This window comes from Sorex fumeus, unplaced genomic scaffold, assembly GCF_029834395.1.
Source record: "Sorex fumeus unplaced genomic scaffold, SorFum_2.1 ptg000086l, whole genome shotgun sequence".
Taxonomy (NCBI): Eukaryota; Metazoa; Chordata; class Mammalia; order Eulipotyphla; family Soricidae; genus Sorex; species Sorex fumeus.
The window spans coordinates 27,878,369-27,896,727 of NW_026606143.1; the positions used below are offsets into that span (position 1 = coordinate 27,878,369).

The following is an 18,359-nucleotide window of genomic DNA, read 5'->3' on the forward strand; positions in this document are numbered from 1 at the left end:
ACTTATATTTGGTCATTTTTATTGGGGAGTGGTGTCACGTCCAGTGATGCTCGGGGCTCACTCTTGGTTCTTTGCTCACGGATCCCTCCTAGTGGCACTTGGAATTAAACCAGGGTTGGCCACATGTAAGGAAAGTGCCAATCCCCGTACCATTCCTCCAGCCCCCGCTTTTAGCTTAATTTTAAGTAACCATGGTGTAACAACAAAGTCTCCAATGGAGACGTTACTGGGCCCGCTCGAGCAAATCGATGATCAACGGGAGGGCCTTTACCTTTACCTTTTACCTAATAATAAAGAGCATAATACATGCCCCTAATTTATTTGCTCAGTTGTTTGTTGACCCAGTTGATTCTGGGATTCTGAAGCTAATAAAACAGATCAAGAGTAAATTCATTAAACTCAGTTGGTATCTTTTATTTTTTGCAAATAATACTCTGGGCTGGAGCGATAGCACAGCGGGTAGGGCGTTCGCCTTACACGCGGCCAACATGGCCGACCCGAGTTCGATTCCTCCGCCCCTCTTGGAGAGCCCGGCAAGCTACCGAGAGTATTCCATGTGCCAGACACAGTAACAACAAAGTCTCCAATGGAGACGTTACTGGGCCCGCTCGAGCAAATCGACGATCAACGGGAGGGCCTTTACCTTTACCTTTACCTAATACTCTGGAAGGAGACACAGGTCTTTGGGCTTGCCAGGTAAGCCGTGGAACCTCACTCTAAGTGTATTTTGTTTTGTTTCGTAGATTTTGTAACTCCAGGAAGGGGCTCCTCACTCCTGGAAGAGGACTGACTCAAAGATCTCCGAATCTGGAGAAACAGAGATTCATCTACACTCATAATGGCAAGCTTGAGTGTTTTACTCTTTAGGACCTATTTTGTTTGTAGAGACATGTAGATGGATAGTTTAGGGCAAATGGGTCATGCTAATGATAGATGTTTCATACATTTATTTATGTATGAATTTTGCGAACCTCCAGAACAGTGCTTAGGATGCCTGGAGTGCCCACTGGCGGTTCTCTGCCAACTGGGCTGGTCGTTCAGTGCAAGGCCTGAGGATGTGATACTGCTTGAGTCCTGCAGTGCCAGGATTACTTGGGCCACCCTGGTGGTGCTGATCTCCAGGGTGCAGTAAGGGACCATGTTCATGTCGTCCAGGAATTGAACAGGGTTTGCCCCATAGTAGGCATGTGCTTTTTCACTTTTTCAAATACCATTTCCTGTATGTTTAGGTAATGAAGGGAAAGGTAAAAGTTGGGTCTTTCCATTGCAATTAAATGTTCCCAGTCTATAGTTTTGTTAGAGACTCCCTGTTTATCTATGCTCAGTTGAAGGTAATTTCCATTACTATATGTCTAAAATATGGATGCCTTTGTTTATTCATTTTAATTTAGATTATTTATTTTTAAAGGTCCAAGTAAATATATATGTATATATATTATTTAAAATTCTATTCTTGGTTCCAGAGCAATAGTACAGTGGGTAGGGCATTTGCCTTTCTTGTAGATTACCCGGGATAGATTCCCAACCCCACTTGTTCCTCACCCCAAGCCTGCCAGGTGTGTTGTCTGAGCACAAAGACAGGAATAAGCCCTGAGCACTGCTGGGCGTGTCCCCAGTACAAAAACAACAAAAACTTCTACTCTAGAGTAGCCTTTCTCAAAAGGGAACATATGGCCCTGTTAGGGCCCACACATGAAAATCATATAAATGGGGAGGGGTCACAATCCAAATTTAGGGAATCAAATGGTGGGACAGAGGAGCCATGGGAAGGAAACAAGTTTGCAAGGGTCCAGGGTCAGAAAAAAGGTTGAAAAACGCTGGTGTAAAACAACAGTACCTCAACTTTAAAAATTGAAAAGAATGAATCATACTTACAAAGAAAGTAAAACCAAAACCTCTTGAGGACCTGGGCCTACATCTGAGGGTTAGGGACTTGACTTCGTGTTAAATCAGTTGCTTAGATGTTTGAGGCCCTGTGTTAGTACCCAGCACATGGAAAAAACCAATCTATTTTTCCTACTGAACTCAGAGTACAGTTTAGAACTGTGTTTTTTTTTTCTTTTTGGGTCACATCCGGCGATGCTCAGGGGTTACTCCTGGCTCATGCACTCAGGAATTACTCCTGGCGGTGCTCAGGGGACCATATGGGATGCTGGGAATCGAACCCAGGTCGGCCGCATGCAAGGCAAGCGCCCTACCTGCTGTGCTATCGCTCTAGCCCCAGAACTGTGGTCTTTAACCTCACCATAGACTGGTGCCAGTCTGCAGGTGGAATAAGTTGAAGAATGATGCTCGAGAGCACTAGCCTTGTGTGTGAAGGCCTGGGTTCAGTCTCCACTACTACAAACAAAATTGTATTCTCCTTTTGGATTTTAATACCTACTCCTCCTACACTCACTATACTAGTAATCATTTTTATGTTAGTGAGCATTAGTAGTCTGTATACTGTTTGGGAAACTTCCCGTGCATTCTCTTATTGAAGGAACTCAGGAAGAACAAAATCAGAAATAAGATTATCTTACTAGTATTTTTTGCAATTTTATTCTTATAAATTACTATTTTTGTATATATAGAATACTTGATGAAATAATCAACCTTTTGCATTGAAAGTTAAAATGCGTGTTAATCTAATCATATTTGCTTTTGATGGGTTGTTAAAGGACCATGAGCTGCTATAGTTAATTTTCTAAAACTGGAATATGTATTTTTAAATGCTAAAATACCCGTAGGAAGTTAACAGATTATATGGCATTATGTAGATTTTTAAAATCACTATTGTTTATCTAATTCATTTTCTCTTTATCCAATATAGGATGTACAACTATACACGTGAATAATGGTAATTATTATCTACTTTTTAGGCACTTATTTTTGTACTAATTAATTCTTATACCTTTGGGCAGTGGGCATGAACCAAAATTCAATTACACTCTTTGCCTTTCCTTGATTTAAGTCTCTTGTTCGTTTTTCTGGTTTAAACTTTTGTAACAGTTCAAAGAGTATAAATACAAGTCCACTAATGTGTGATTCAGAGATTAGTTATTAGTCCCTGAGCTAAGTCATTTGATTTATCACTTCTTGTAAGAATATATGTGGGAGTTAGGGATGTGACTCAGTGGCTGAGCACACACCTTGCATTAGGATTTAATCTTTGGCCTGGTGTTAAAAATGAAAGACTCTTAAGTAGGGATTCCGCTCATGATATCTCCATCATGAAGTCCAGGGCATGGCTGCTTGGCATAAAGAACTTTGTCTAACAACGTGATCCCAAGTGAGCTTGATCCCCAGTGTCAGCCATACTATGTGCCAAATATAATCTTAGCAGTTTTGCTGTTTGGGCCCCTTCCTACAGTTACAACAATATTCAGGCTCACCACTATCGAGTGTGTGTATGTGAGTGTGTGTGGGTGGGTGGGTGTACTGTCTCGCACGTGCACGTGTGTATGTACATTGCAACTAAAGTTACAGCCCTCAGTGAGCATCGAAATTAAAAGATAAAGTGAGCATCATGGACATCATGTGACTCCCAGCAAGTACATATGTGAGCCCAACAGCCGATGTGTGGCAAGTACTACAACCAGAATTTTCCAAAAAATCACAACAAAAGGAGTGTGACACTGTCCCAGCGCCAGCAAGCATGTGTGCAATCATTGCAGCTAAAGTGTGCAACCCCCAGTGAGCACATAGTTGAGTGTACAAGCATGGTAACTGGTGTGTGAACTTACTGCCAGATGCTTGTGTGCTTCCTCTATCAATGCAGTTACTGCAGTCACAAAGGAAAGGGAAATGGGGATATACTTGATGTCTCCATCATGAAGGAATCCCCTCATCTGCAGTTACTAATACAACCCCATTCAATGAATTATTAGTATCCTTTTGTTTATATAAACACCAATGATGGACATGTGCCTTCTTTTCTGTACTGGGCAATAGTTAATGTTGTGCTTTCAGGAATCAGAGGCCCGATAGTTTTCCTGAGCTGTTTGCGTGACGTTAACTGTAAAATCATGGGGCTTTAAAGCTTTTGAGTGCATGACTTGCTTTCATAGTTCTTGAACTGTTTGCATTATCCAGTTCTCATATTTTTTGTCTCATGAAATAACCTCTTTGTTTCTTTTTTTTTTTTCCAGTTCGTGCTAAGTTGCGGGAGATAGTAGGAGTGTCCACTAACTATCAGTATGCACTCTTTGATTCATTCATTTTTCCATCCCTAAAGTACTAGGCTGTATTTAGGTCAGTCATGTTGTAGAGATGTGGGGGACTGTTTATGAATGGGTTGATGTTTTTAATTTGAAGAAAATCAGTAATACAAGTTTATCAGTTCACTCATTGAACTGATATATACCATGCTATAAAATGACATGGCTAAGGGCTGGAGCGATAGCACAGCGGGTAGGGCGTTTGCCTTACAAGCGGCCAACATGGTCGACCCGAGTTCGATTCCTCCGCCCCTCTCGGAGAGCCCGGCAAGCTACTGAGAGTATTCGATATGCCAGACACAGTAACAACAAAGTCTCCAATGGAGACGTTACTGGGCCCGCTCGAGCAAATCGACGATCAACGGGAGGGCCTTTACCTTTTACCTTAGTATGTAATTTAGATTTTTCAGAGTGCACCCTGATAGATTACCTCACTGACTTTCAGTGAAACCTAAGGTATGCCGATGACTTATGTTTCTATACTCTTTATATGTTTGATGAAACTGACACCTAAGGAGATTGAACAATTAAGTATTAGAGCTTGAGACTTGAACCCAAGACCCTGGATTTCTGTTTTACTCAGGCCACTCCCTTTCTTGCTTGTCACTACGTAATTAATCTGGTCTCTCTTAGAGTTTTCCTTTTCAGTGTTTCCCTGATGTAAAATAAGATAAATTAATATCCCTCTTGGTATGAAAATTCTGAAGTTAAAATGAGAAAAAAACCAAAAACTTGGAGTGATTAATAGCTATAATAGTAATCTATGTTGATAAAAAATAGTCTAATGCCTTTTGTTTTTTGGATCACATCTAGTGGTGTTTGGGGGCTTCTTTTAGCTCTGTGATCAGGTGTTATTCCTGGTGCTTAGGAAACCATGCAATGGTGGGAATCATTTTTTTTCTTTTTGAGTCACACCCGGCAATGCACAGGGGTTACTCCTGGCTCATGCACTCAGGAATTACTCCTAGTGGTGCTCAGGGGACCATATAGGATGCTGGGTATCGAACCCGGGTCGGTCACATGCAATGAAATGTCCTACCCGCTGTGCTATTGCTCCAGCCCCTGCTGGGAATCTTATCCAGGCCTCCTAAATGGAAAGCATGAGCTCCATCCTGTTGGGCTATCTTTCCAGTCCTCTAAAGATTTTTTTACCTCTGTATATGAAGAATTTGCAGCATATGTATAATGGGATCAAGTGAGCATGATATATACCTTTAGTTTACATGGTTTTGTATTGATTATATCTCAGTAAGAATGAAATTTAAAAAAATTAATTTAATGAAAAGAAGAAAGAATGAATGTTAATGCATTGAATGTCAGATGTCATGCTTTATGAGGGGGGCATAGTCCTAGTGCTCAGGGCTTACTTTTGATTCTGTGCTCAAGGATCACTCCTGGTGGTGCTCAGGGGACTTTGAACCCAGGTCAGCTGCATGCAAGGCAAGCATCTTACTTGCTCTACCATCTCCCTTGACTGATACTTCTTAACATCTTGCCTGAGTTGCCAATAAAAGCATATTGGAAGGACTAGAGATGTGGCTCAGTTGTAAAGCACTTGCCTCTCATCTATGGTGTCCTTTGGTTTGATCACCAGCACTGTCCACCCCCTATAAAAACATATATGTCAGCTAAACTATTTATAATTAAATAATAGGTATCTTGATACCTCAATAAATAAATCCTACTATGTAACAAAACTATTTGTGTATGTCCAGCGAACTAGCCAAGTCATTCTTTTTTTTTTTTGAGGGGGGAGGAGGTACACTCAGTGAAATGCTCAGAGTATCAGATGGTTCTGGGGATCCAATATGTTGTTCTTGCATGCAAAGCCAATGCTCTAGCCCTTTGGATCATCTCTCTAGTCACCTTCAGCAATTTTATTACATGATGAAATTGGTAGTAATCTCCTAATAGTATAATGCTCATTCATGTTCAAAATTCTCTAGATATTTCTCCAGATATCTTTTATAACTTTAAAAACCATCATGGCTCATGGCTAGGGAGATAGCTAAAAGGGCTGGAGCATATGCCCTGCCATGTGTAGGCCCCAGGTTCAATTCCCTGCACTGCATGGTTCCCCAAGTACTACTTAAGAGGCCTTATTGCCTCCAGCACTACGGATTTGACTGGCAGCTGGCTGAGTATTGCTGGGAGTGGACCCCATATACCCCAAGTGCTGCTTGGTCAGCCTCCTGAAAAAAAGTCAAGATGCATTAAAAGATTGTATATTAAGGGGCTGAGATATAGTATACCGGGCAAGGTGCTTGCTTTACATGCAGCCAACCAGGTTTGATTCATGGTCCCTGTGCCCTGACGGGAGTCACCCTTGAGCACTGAACTGGGATTAAGCCCTGAGTACCACTGGGTATGATCCCCCAAAACAACAACAAATGAATTAAGAATTAAGATTGCATAATGAATTGGTAGTTAGGATTCTTTAGTTTCCCCTGATCTAGAATACCATAGTCATGTCTGTCTCCTTTTAAGGCAGGGAACGGAGGGGAGATGAAGTGGGTACAAACCTCTTTCCTCCGATAGAGGTGTCTTACTGGCTTGTGCTGAGGTTCAGGATAGCCCTGCTCCTGTGTTTCACAAAGCTTGCCTGCTTTCTTCTCAGAGACCACGTGAGAGCAATGGAGGAAAGAAAATTACTCCGTAGTTTTTTAGCTGAGTCACAGGAACAACTGCCACCTAGGAGAATGAAAGACAGTTACATCGAAGTTCTCCTGCCTTTGGGCACTCAGCCTGACTTGCGGGAGAAATATCTGACTGTTAAAAACACCGTGAGGTAATCCAGCATCATTTTACTTACTTCATTTGTTCTTTTCCTCATTATGACCTATGATGTAGTTCACATACCATAATGTTCTCCTAATTAAAGTGCACTTCCATGGGCTGGAGCGATAGCACAGCGGGTAGGGCGTTCACCTTACAAGCGGCAAACATGGCCGACCCGAGTTCGATTCCTCCGCCCCTCTCGGAGAACCCGGTCAGCTACCGAGAGTATCTCGCCCACACGGCAGAGCCTGGCAAGCCACCCATGACGTATTCGATATGCCAAACACAGTAACAACAAAGTCTCCAATGGAGACGTTACTGGGCCCGCTCGAGCAAATCGACGATCGACAGGAGGGCCTTTACCTTTACCTTTACCTTTCCATGGTTTTTAGTCTATGTGGAGAGTTGCACAACTATCAACACGAGAATGTTTTCATCACTTCAGTGTGTGTCACTTATTCTTTAGTGGAGGTCGTGATTTTCATTTAATCATAGTTCTCTTTACTTCACAGATTTGGCAGAATTCTTGAGGACCTTGACAGCTTAGGAGGTATTGGTATTATTTTAATATTCCAAACTAGATAATTATGGCTATTAAATGAATTCTGTGGCCAGAACGGGCCTTTATTATTTTTATTTTCTAGGCCCACAACTGGTGGTGCCAGAGGTCCTGAGCTCCATCCAGCAGTGCTGGGAAAGGGAGCACACAGTACTGCAGATTGATCTCAGGGCATTCCACTTTCATTAAAATGACTTCTCTGGTCCAAGAGCCTTTATTCTTTTGTTTTCTTTTGTTTTTGAGCCATACCTGGTGGTGCTTATTTCTGGCTCTGTATTGAGAAGGGCAGAAAAAGATGGGTGTCTGCTTCTTAATTGTTACAATTTATTCCTGAAAATGTAGATTCTTATAGAAAGGAGTTACAATCTGATTAATACTTTTATTAATTATTATTATTTAAATTGACTGAAGTATTGTGATTTATGTTATTGTTAATGATAGTTTCCTGTGTACATATTCTAATAACATACTCATCATCAGTGTACCCATTGCTGATCAGTACTTATTTTTTTTTTTTGCTTTTTGGGTCACACCTGGAGATGCACAGGGGTACTCTTGACTCTCTGCACAGGAATTACTCCTGGTGATGCTAAGGGGGACAATATGGGATGCTGGGAATCGAACCCGGGTCAGCCACGTGCAACATAAACGTGCTACCTGCTGTGCTATCGCTCCAGCCCCCTGAGTAGTACTTGTAAAAGTCTAGTAGGAAAGATGCAAATAGAAGAAAATAACCATTTCCCCATATTTTAGGGAAGACTGAATAACGATAGATTACGTTGTTGAAATGATGCATGTCACCCTCACTATTTTCATAGAGCTCTCCTATAAATAAGGACATTCTACGTAATATCAATACAACCATCAAAATGAGGGAAATAACACTGGTGTGTCGAAATGCTAATCCTCAGACTCTGTTCAACTGTTGCCAGTGTTCTTTCCTAGCAGAATAATGGAGTTCTTGTCACATTGTGTGAAGATTTCCTGACAGGAATATTCCTCAGTCTTTGCTTAGCTTTTAGATCTTGACACTATTCAACACTATAGACTAGGTTTGGTTTGTTTGTGGAATTCCTTCACCTTGGGTATGTTCGATGCTTCTCCATGATTAGATTCAGGACATGTATCTTTTTCAGGAAAGCCAGAGAAGGGATACTGTGTTCTTACTGAATGCTGGCAAGTGGTTTGTAAGTTTAGTTTGTTAAGTTGCTGTGAGATTCACTGTGATATTGTGACATTCAGGAGAAGGCAGTGTCTGCAATACTTTTCCACTATAAAGTTTCTCTCCTTTGCAGTACTTCAGGGGAGGTATTTTGAAACTCAGTGAAATATTCCATTCTTTATCAGATTTTCTGTTTATTAATTTTATTTTTGTGGTAGTATGTATGAAACCCAGGTCATACATGTGAGGTATTTGCTCTAGCACTGAATTATATTGCCTGCTTAGTTACTTTTTTTCTTTGCTTTTTGGGTAACACCCGGTGATGCACAGGAGTTACTCCTGGTTCATGCACTCAGGATTTACTCCTGGCGGTGCTCGGGGGACCATGTGGGATGCTGGGAATCAAACCTAGGTCGGCTGCGTGCAAGGCAAACGCCCTACCTGCTGTGCTATTGCTCCAGCCCCTGCTTACTTACTTTCAATTGGTGTGCACTCAGAAATTCTGTTTGATCCATGGTGTCATAATATGTTACTACCATTTATTTTGATGCTTTAATTGTCCCAGAACTGTCATAGATATTTTAGTTGGCTCCTGTGGAGCTTTTAAAAATGTGTTCCTATAGTTTTTGTTGTTGTTGTTGTGTTTTTTTTTGGGTTTTTTTTTTTGCTTTTTGGGTCACACCTGGCGATGCACAGGGGTTACTCCTGGCTCTGCACTCAGGTGTTACTCCTGGCGGTGCTCAGGGGACCATATGGGATGCTGGGAATCGAACCCAGGTCGGCCGCGTGCAAGGCAAAGGCCCTACCCGCTGTGCTATTGCTCCAGCCCCTGTTGTTGTTTTTTAACCTATAATTTTTATGTCACTCTTACTCTTTGAAACCAGCCACGTCTTTAAAGAGCCCTATTTTTTTTGCTTTATGTTGTTTTATTTTGTTTCGTTTTTTTTGGTGTGCCGAGATTCCTCCAAACTGTGCCGGGGGTCTAGGCGCCATGTCAGGCAATATTCGGCCAACTAGGTCAGACAGTTAAATTCTGCAGCCTGGCAATGAGATGCTTCTTCACCCAGTGGAGTTGGCGATGCTCTAGTTTCATCAGAGCCATGCCTGGGGTTCTACTCCATAGAGGGCTCATCTGCGTTCACCCTCCTCATTGAACTCACGCTGTATCATGCTCCCTGGTATTGGCCTGTCTTTCTGCGCATTCTCTTCCCCCTACCTAGCTCTCTATCTTGCTCCTACCTGTTGAGCTTTGAATAGAACTGTTGGGAAAGGGGTTCAAGATGCTCTCTAAACCCATTGTTTAGGCCCATACCCCACAACTTTCCCTCCAGATTAAATAAACATGGTTAAAATAAAATGGTCTTTAAAGAAACTTCTATATCGAGGAGAAACAGTGCAAAGGCATAGGTGGCCAATGCAGAAAAATCCTGAGATTCTGCAAACAGCAGGGATTACCAAATTGAGAGGGGTGTGGTAAATGGGGAGGGATGGATGAGAAGGGACCAGAAGGCAGTGGTGGAGGGATATTGGCCCTTTGATGTGGGTGTGCTACGGTGACATTTATGCCTAAACCATTAAAAATAACACTGTTAGGACTCTTGTTGCCTCAATACATTTCTCAAAAATATTGCGTGTTTCTACACACTCACTGGACATTGGTTTGCTTAGTTGTCCCTTAATTACAAGCACCCTGCCACTGCTCCATTTCCCCCTCATCACGTCTGTTAATAGTCAGTCCCTTTATTTTGCACTTGGTTCTGTTCCTTCTGCTTCTTCAAGGAGTTTGTCTTATCAACTATGCCTTCTCTTTCATTTCTCAACTCTTCTCAACTTATTTCCCTTCAATTTATAGTTATGGCTATTTTATCCTAAACTCAGCTGTAGGTAAAATCCCATTGTCTTTTATTCTCCTCAAACTGTTTTTCTCTCTCACTTCCAATCTACAATTCTGGAAAGAACTGGACAAACTGATTTGCTTTCATTGTCCCTGGACCTGGCTTGGCACTTCCCTGCTATGTTCTGGCTTCTCTATGCGACTGAAAAGGCACCTGCAAAGCTCACCACTGGCTTCCTCAGCACCTGAGATAAGGGTGGTTCTCAGTGAATGGGTAACACCCGGTAACACCCTAATCCTTTGCAGCTGGTGATTTTGTAGAGAATACCCTTGGGCTTTGGCACCATTTCCTCCTGCCTCTCTGACTGCTCCTTTTGGTCTCATTTTTCAGTTCCTCTTTCTTCATCCCAGACAGCTCAGTTCACCCTTGGGTCTCTGCCCCTTTGGTTGTTACCTACACATTCTCTCTAAGTCCTTGCATCTACTCCCAGTGTATCAGTTGCTATCAGTCTCTGGATTACTCGGGAAGCTTATGGCTTACTTAGGAAACTACTAGTTTCTCATGTGTGATTCTGATCTGAAGGCTGGTTTTTGTCCTGGCTAGTGGGCATCTTCATTTTCACAGTGTGCTATGGTGAAAAAAATCCCATCTTTTAGTCACTGAAGTGTTCTCTTTTTCAGTGAATGGCAGCTAGAACCTGAGTTTATTCTGATCCCGTGAAATCTACCCTTGGGTCTCCATTTTCACTAATATCGCCATCAGTCAGACTGATAAGACCTCTGTGTACCAGATAGGCTTTTGAATGGATTGTATTGCTCTGGTTCCAACTGCAGTCTGTCCTTTAGCAGGTGTGTGAATAGAGGATCTTTTGTCATTCAGCAGATATTTTGTGAGTGTTCCCCTGTCCTGAGTGCTGATGGTGCAGATAACAGGACTGTGGGAGAAGCAGTGAGGCCACTAAACACAGAAGTACGACTTAAGTAAGTCCATGTAACAAAAAATGAAAACTAGGGCCAAAGCAAAAGTACTGTAAGTAGGAGGCTTGCCTTCCATGGATCTGAGCCAGATTCTATCCTTTGTACCACATATGGTCCTCTGAGCACTGCCACGAGTGACTTCTGAGCACAGAGCCAGGAGTAATCCCCTAGCAATAATGAGTGTGACCCCAAAACCGAAAACAACAACAAAAAAGAACTATATTTGGCACACATAAGGTCTGAAAATGTGGAAGCGAGAACTGAAGTTTTTGGGTAAAGGAGGGCTAACTTTGAACACAATAATTTCTCCATGATTAGAAGAGAGTGAGGTAGAAAGGAGCTAACTGATTTGTTTCTTGTGATTAGCTTCTCTTTTCTGAAGAGCTTTGGCAATCAGAGGTGGATGGGGTTCTTTTTTTTTAATTTAGGTATTGAGTCTCTGTGAAGTCGTGACAAGCCACTTAGGGACCCGACCTTGTGGGTTTGGCTTCCTGCTCAAGTCTGAAATAGTGGATAGTGATATAAAGAATCATTTTAAATTACTTACATGTGTAGAAGTCAGTTTTCCTAGGATAAATAATGATTGAAACTCATTGCAGGTAGAATTGGATTTTTAAAACAGGAGTTATAACTTTCTGTGGATTTCAGGGAATACATTTTCAGTATAAGAAACATTTTACTTTTCCTTTCCTTTCCCTTCTTCTGTTTTCTTTTAGTTCTTGTTTGCTACACACATACCAAAATTGAAGCAGCTAAGATGTCCCCTTTATCAATAGTCACAGCCCTGGTGGACAAAATTGGTAAGCAATGTCATTATTTATGTAGCAATGTTGGGGATCTAATCCAGGGTTACAAACAAGCAGCAAAATACTTTACTGCTAAACTACATCACTAGTCTCCAGGCAGTATTATTTTTCATGCATGTTTTAAATTCTTATTATTTGCAATTTATGATTGAGATTAGAAAAAATATTTTTCTTATGGAAATTTTTGTGTATATATGAATGTATAATATATTTAATACTGTTTACCAAAAAATTATAACATTCATTGTGTGAGTTTGCATAGTTTCATATTTATATTTTCTTTGCCTTGAGTGCCTTTCTTCAAGATATAGGTGCATTTGTTTTGTATGGCAAAATGCATTTTTCAAGACAGTTATATATGGAGTGTGCCATAAATGTAAATGAGGTTGTGCGCTTCGAGTACAGAATTAATTTTGGGATTGTTTAGATGCAGTTTCATTTTCTGTTCTGGCAGATATGCGTAAGAAGAGCTTAAGCCCAGAGCAGGACATCAAGCTTACTGGCCACGTTAGCTGGGTCGGTAAGACATCCATGGAAGTGAAGATGCGGATGTTTCAGGTGAGTATATGCCAGAGTGACCACTTGTCAGGTGTACACCCAGCTTGTTCACAGTGAAGGAACAATATAATTACCTGCCTACTATAGGCAGGCATACAGTCCTCTGCTTGTAGAAGTGCAATGGAAAATTAAAGTGGGGCCAGGAAGTTGGCTCAGTGGTTTAAAGGAAGTTCCAGACAAATATGGGGCTACAAGTTCAAAACCCTGGTGCCATCCAAAGGCTCTTAGACCATTCTGATAGCTCAGATCTTTGAAATTTCTGGTGGAAAAGGACCTGGAGCTGAATCAGTCCCTTCAGCAGCCTTCTGATAACTGTACGGTCAAGAGTTCAATCCTGGTGTCGCTGCATGATCCCAGAAAACCCCATGTGCGGCCCAAACATTTGCACCAAAATGAAATCCATCTCATCGATGTGAGATTATTGATAAACTCCTTCAGGGCAACTCCTTTATTTGATGTTTATGTTTTGAATATATATATATATATGTATATATACATACATACTAAGGTGCTTGTTTCTGGTTTTGCCTAAGACTTTCATGAAAAGTCGAAGTATGCTAGGTATGAATGGGATTGGGGATTGGTCACTTACAGTTCCATTGGGCTGCTGCAAGTTAGAACTGCATCGTGGTCGCTGGAACAAGAGCCCCAAGCTATCCATGGTTTGATGACAAGAAGTCCAAGATCAAGGTCTTGCAGGACCACATGCCTTGGAAGCCATGGAGAGGATTATTCCTTGCTTCTTTCTAGCTTCTGGTGGTTTTCTGGCTGCCCTTGGCGTTCCTTGACTTGATGCTGGAGCACTTCAGTCTCTCCCTGTGTTGTCACTTGAGTCTCTCCCTGTGTTGTCACATGGCTTTCTCCCTCATGTGACCATGTCTTTGTGTTGCTTCTCCTTTTCTCAGGACACCAGTCACACCGTCTTCAAGGTTCCTTACACTCTTGTAGGACCGCCTGCCCTCTGGTCATGCCTGCTGTGACCCTCTTTTCAAATACTCATATTTGCAGCTCACAAGGCTTCAGACTTCAGAAAATTTTTGGGGGGGACATTTTCAACCCCTAACATTCACTTAGACCTCTCTCAGAAATTGAGAACAGTGGCTCTAATGAGCAAAACTTAGAATGGCCATTATTTTCTTAACTAATGAAATTTGACAAGAAAATATAGCTCAGTGAAATCATAGCACAAAAATGAAATAATTCTGAATCTGTTCCAAATTTTATTGGGAAAAGTGTTTTAGAATGACCTATGTTAGTTTTTTTTTACATACTATTTTGTTATAAAATTATGAAGCTTTTTACCTTCTGGCAAAAGTCTACAGCAGCAGTCTATAAGAGGGGAACAATTATAGGCTAGCAACTTCAATTATTATCTTTGGACTCCCATCTTGCTGTAACTGAAAGTAAAACTTGTTTTCATTGTTGGGGGGGTGTATAACTGGCATTGCTTGGTGGCTCAGAGGCAATCTTTGTGCTTTTGGGCAACCAGGGCCATTGTCAAAATGCATGATGGTCCATATGTCACGCCGCCATCCTCAGGACACCCTGTGGTGCTAGGGATTAGACCAGGACCTTGCACATGTAATGCAGTTGCATTGTAGTTGCGCCACATCTCCAGTCACAGTAATACTTTCCAAAAATACTGTTTTGGGTCATGTTTCTGTGACTTGTCCACATTCTTTTTGGATCTACACAGTTGATTCCTAGCCTGCCACATTTAGAATTGCATGGTCCTGGTATTGGACCTGCTTTCTTGGAATTCTTGTCAATTTAAATATTGGGCATATATGTTAAAATCCAGGAACTAATGTGGGGAGAAAGGAATGAAATTCATTGTCAGACAAGTATAAACATTTACTGTTTTAGTTGTACATTTCTCATTGGCCATGTCGATAATGGCTTGTATATGAAGTGATATCTTTCATTCCTGAATGGAAGGTTGTCATTCCTCCTGCTTTTTCCATTGCCCTAATCCCTGTGTTCTGCCTCTCTGTACCCAAATTCCTTCTATGCTTTCAGGTTCTTTCTTGCTTGAGTTCTTCCCCTTCCTCCCAGCTCATGGTATCTTTTCCTTCTCCAGAGCTCCTTCCTCAGCAGCCTTTCTCTGACCCTCTCTCCCAGCACCTGTGCTTCAAAGAGCAGCATACAAACCTGTCTTTTCTCTTCCAGGGAGTCTCTGCTCTTCAACAACTGCATCCGGGTGTGAGTCACCTAGACATACTTCCTGGCATCTGTTCATTAATGTTCTCTTAGCCATCTTTTTTTACTGAGCACGCATTATTGTGTACTAGCTATATGGCAGTGAGAAAAACTCAGGACGTCCTATCCATTTGGATTTGCATCTAACTGTGTTATTTTCTTACCTGACTTATTTGCTCACTGACAATTAATTTTGTATGCTAACGGGAAAAATTGTCTTGGTTCGATAGGTGGTCACAGTATCATGGGTAGAAGTCACATAAATAAATAATTACAGGCCCAAGGAGACAACTTCCAGGACTGGTATTCATATGTTATATGCACAAGGTCCCAAGTTTGATTCTCAGCACTGCGTGACTCCCCCTGACTGAGCATCACCAGATGTGGTCCTGGGTGCTCCCAGTATTTCTGGGCCCTGATAGCACTGCGTTGCTGTGGACAACCTGGCCTGTGCATCAGGGCTGGCTATCACTGAGAGTGACTCCAGCCATCCCCCCAGCTCTGTTTGGTAGGTTCCACCAGATGTTTATGATAGAGTATACTCTATGATAATAGAGTATATGGGAGTATACTGAAGACCATGCTATATTTTTCTTCAGGGGCACTGTTGGCATTGTGGTTAGAGTATAGGTATGTGAAGAGTTTTTGATGAACAGCTGAAGAGGAATCTGGCATATACTGTTGAAGGCTTCATATACAGCGCCAGTGGCTTTGTTAGGATGCTGGGAGAAAGCCAAGGGGGCAGGTGCTAAGAGCCTGAGCAGGCAGTAGGAACAAGAACTCAGGGGGAGGTTTGTTGAAGGGGAACCCTAATACATTCTCAGGTTGTCATAGTACTATCCTAGAAGGACCAGCCTGTAGTGTTTAAAGAAAGATCTCAGAATCTCAAAGCCTGTGCATGGTAAATCTTGATCTTAATCCATAGAATTTGTCTTCCTATTACCTTTCTGGGGCGGTCATGTGCTCAGCAGGAGAAACTCAAACAAGTGCTGGTAGTTGGCACACTAAAGCTTCTTGCAATTGCCAATGGCTGTGTGAACAGAAGTAGATCTCCTCGTCTTCCTATCTGCCAGTCTTTGTGAACATGCTCAGAGTTTCTGGACAACCAGATTCGATCATTCTGCAGGGCATTAAGTGGTTATGAGGCAGAGACCATAGAGATAATTCAGAGTTGGTGTTCGTGCCTTGCAAGGCCAGTGAACACCACCAGGTGTGATCCTCATGAACCCCAGAACTGTGAGGCATGAGCAGCACCACGTTGTTGTGGCCTATCTCCTGTCAGGCTCCTGATCTTGAGAACTGGGGGCATGTACACCCCCCTCAAGAATGATGACAATGTAGAAATCCCTTGTGACCCTCTCCTTGGGTCCCGTTTGTACAGGGCTCCAAAGATGATCATTTGTGCCCTTGCCAGCTCTTCTCACATGTGCTCTATTTGCGAGTCTCCTCTGCTATATCACAGGCTGTTACTCCACAGCTTTGTTCTGTGCCTGGATAAGCATAGGACTCTCAGCATATGGTGCTTCTGGGTGTGGCTCTTGTAAAGTGCATTCTTAGCATGCATGAGGCCCTGGAGTAGATTTCCTATACCACAGGAATAAAAGAATGAACTTTTCTTTTTCTAATATTAACCTTTCTCAAAGCATGCATAATAGCATTTGGTTAAATTTATAGTAGGCTTTTAGTCAACGGTCTTTTAACATGTGCACTTTCTTTTTCTTTTCAGTTTCATGACAATCAGTTTTTGCCTGTTTTGGAAGCAACATTTGTAATGGTGGCTCGTGATTCTGACAACAAAGGGTAATTGCTATTTTAGCTGAATTATTTTGGGTGGTGGAGCTTTTCCATCCATGCTCAGGATCCCAAGGGTTACTTGGTGATACTTGACCTCGTAATATCATAGCTAATGTTTAGGTGCTTGGACCCATTGGTGCTGGGCCTTGAAGGGTCATATCTAGTGGTGCTATAGGGGGGAGGATATTAGGAAGTTACAGGGATAAAACTCAGGGTCTTACTCAAAAAGACATATGCTTCATACCTTTGAGATATCTGCTTAGTCCTTTTATAATTCTTTTTTAGAGGAGTAAAAATTCTTTCTTACTTTTATTCAAATGTTAATTATTATTCAGGTGCACTGCACTGCACTCCCGATGTTCATCGATTTGCTCGAGCGGGCACCAGTAACATCTCACAACAAATTGTGAGACTTGTTGTTACTGTGTTTGGCATATTGAATACATCACGAGGAGCTTGCCAGGCTTTGCCATGTGGGTGAGATACTCTTGGTAGCTTGCTGGGCTCTCCAAGAGGGGTGGAGGAATCAAACCCAGGTCAGCCATGTGCAAGGCAAACACCCTGCCCACTGTGCTATCGCTCCAGCCCATAATTCAGATAATTATTTTTATTATTTTTCCCTCTTCATTTAAACAACTGTGGTTCATGATTATTTTTACAGGCATTTAATATTCCAACAACAATCCCACCACCACTGTCACCTTCCTTCCACCATTGTCTCCATTTTCCCACCCACCTGTGAAGCCTGCCCCCCAAGCAGGTCCGCAAACATTTATTTTGTAGTGCTTATTACCACTAAATGGCTAATAGAATGATTAAAAAATAACTTCAGTAAAAGAAAATTTGTGAAAACTGTTGTATCTCACCATGGGGACATTAAGTCCCTGCCTGAGGGTCTACTAAATTGTTATTGCTAGTTAATCCTTCTGTTTTAATGTTTTTGTTAGTCGAGCTTAGTTGGCATCTACCTTACATTCCCATCCAATCTGGTGTGCTCCTACTGGGATGTTAGTATTGTAGAATTTGGTGATGTCCAGAAAATCCAGAATATTTAACTGGACAGTGAGCTTGCATGGTGGGGAGGGGGAGCATGGGTGTGACTGCTTCTGGGAGTACAGGAAGGTGTGAGGAGGTTGCCCATCCAGTTCCAAGAAGGCCTGGAGTTTTCAGCCAAAACAATCTTGTTATACCTGAAATTTTTAGCAGTTTGACATCTCTGTGGAGCTCAGTTATGAGGCAGTGGAGTGCGGCCATAGGCATGGTGCAGCTATTGAGGTGTGAGTGTGGCTGCTGGGGCTTCTGCAGGGTGGGAACTCCTCTTCCGGAGATTGCCCTGGAGGTCTCAGCTGGGACTCATGTATTCAAAAAATTTTCTTGGCTGTTTCATCTCTTTTGAGATTTAATTATGAGTGTCAGGTACAGGCCAGTTGATGAGCTTACATGGCAGTGGTGGTGAGACATGGGTGTGACTCTCAGACAATAATTTAAACTT

The 18,359-nt window shown here is 42.0% G+C and overlaps 1 protein-coding gene across 1 annotated transcript in view; it reads left to right on the plus strand.

The window, feature by feature from the left end:
- The window catches only part of LOC130039314 (acyl-coenzyme A thioesterase 9, mitochondrial-like), a 35,161-nt gene that overhangs the window by 1,621 nt on the left and 15,181 nt on the right, over window positions 1–18,359 (plus strand). Inside the window, exons 2-9 of the mRNA XM_056131165.1 lie at window positions 744–841; window positions 2,813–2,839; window positions 4,131–4,176; window positions 6,817–6,987; window positions 7,490–7,527; window positions 12,227–12,310; window positions 12,771–12,874; window positions 16,800–16,873. Coding sequence (XP_055987140.1) covers window positions 744–841; window positions 2,813–2,839; window positions 4,131–4,176; window positions 6,817–6,987; window positions 7,490–7,527; window positions 12,227–12,310; window positions 12,771–12,874; window positions 16,800–16,873 — 642 coding nt within the window. The remainder of the gene's footprint in view (window positions 1–743; window positions 842–2,812; window positions 2,840–4,130; window positions 4,177–6,816; window positions 6,988–7,489; window positions 7,528–12,226; window positions 12,311–12,770; window positions 12,875–16,799; window positions 16,874–18,359) is intronic.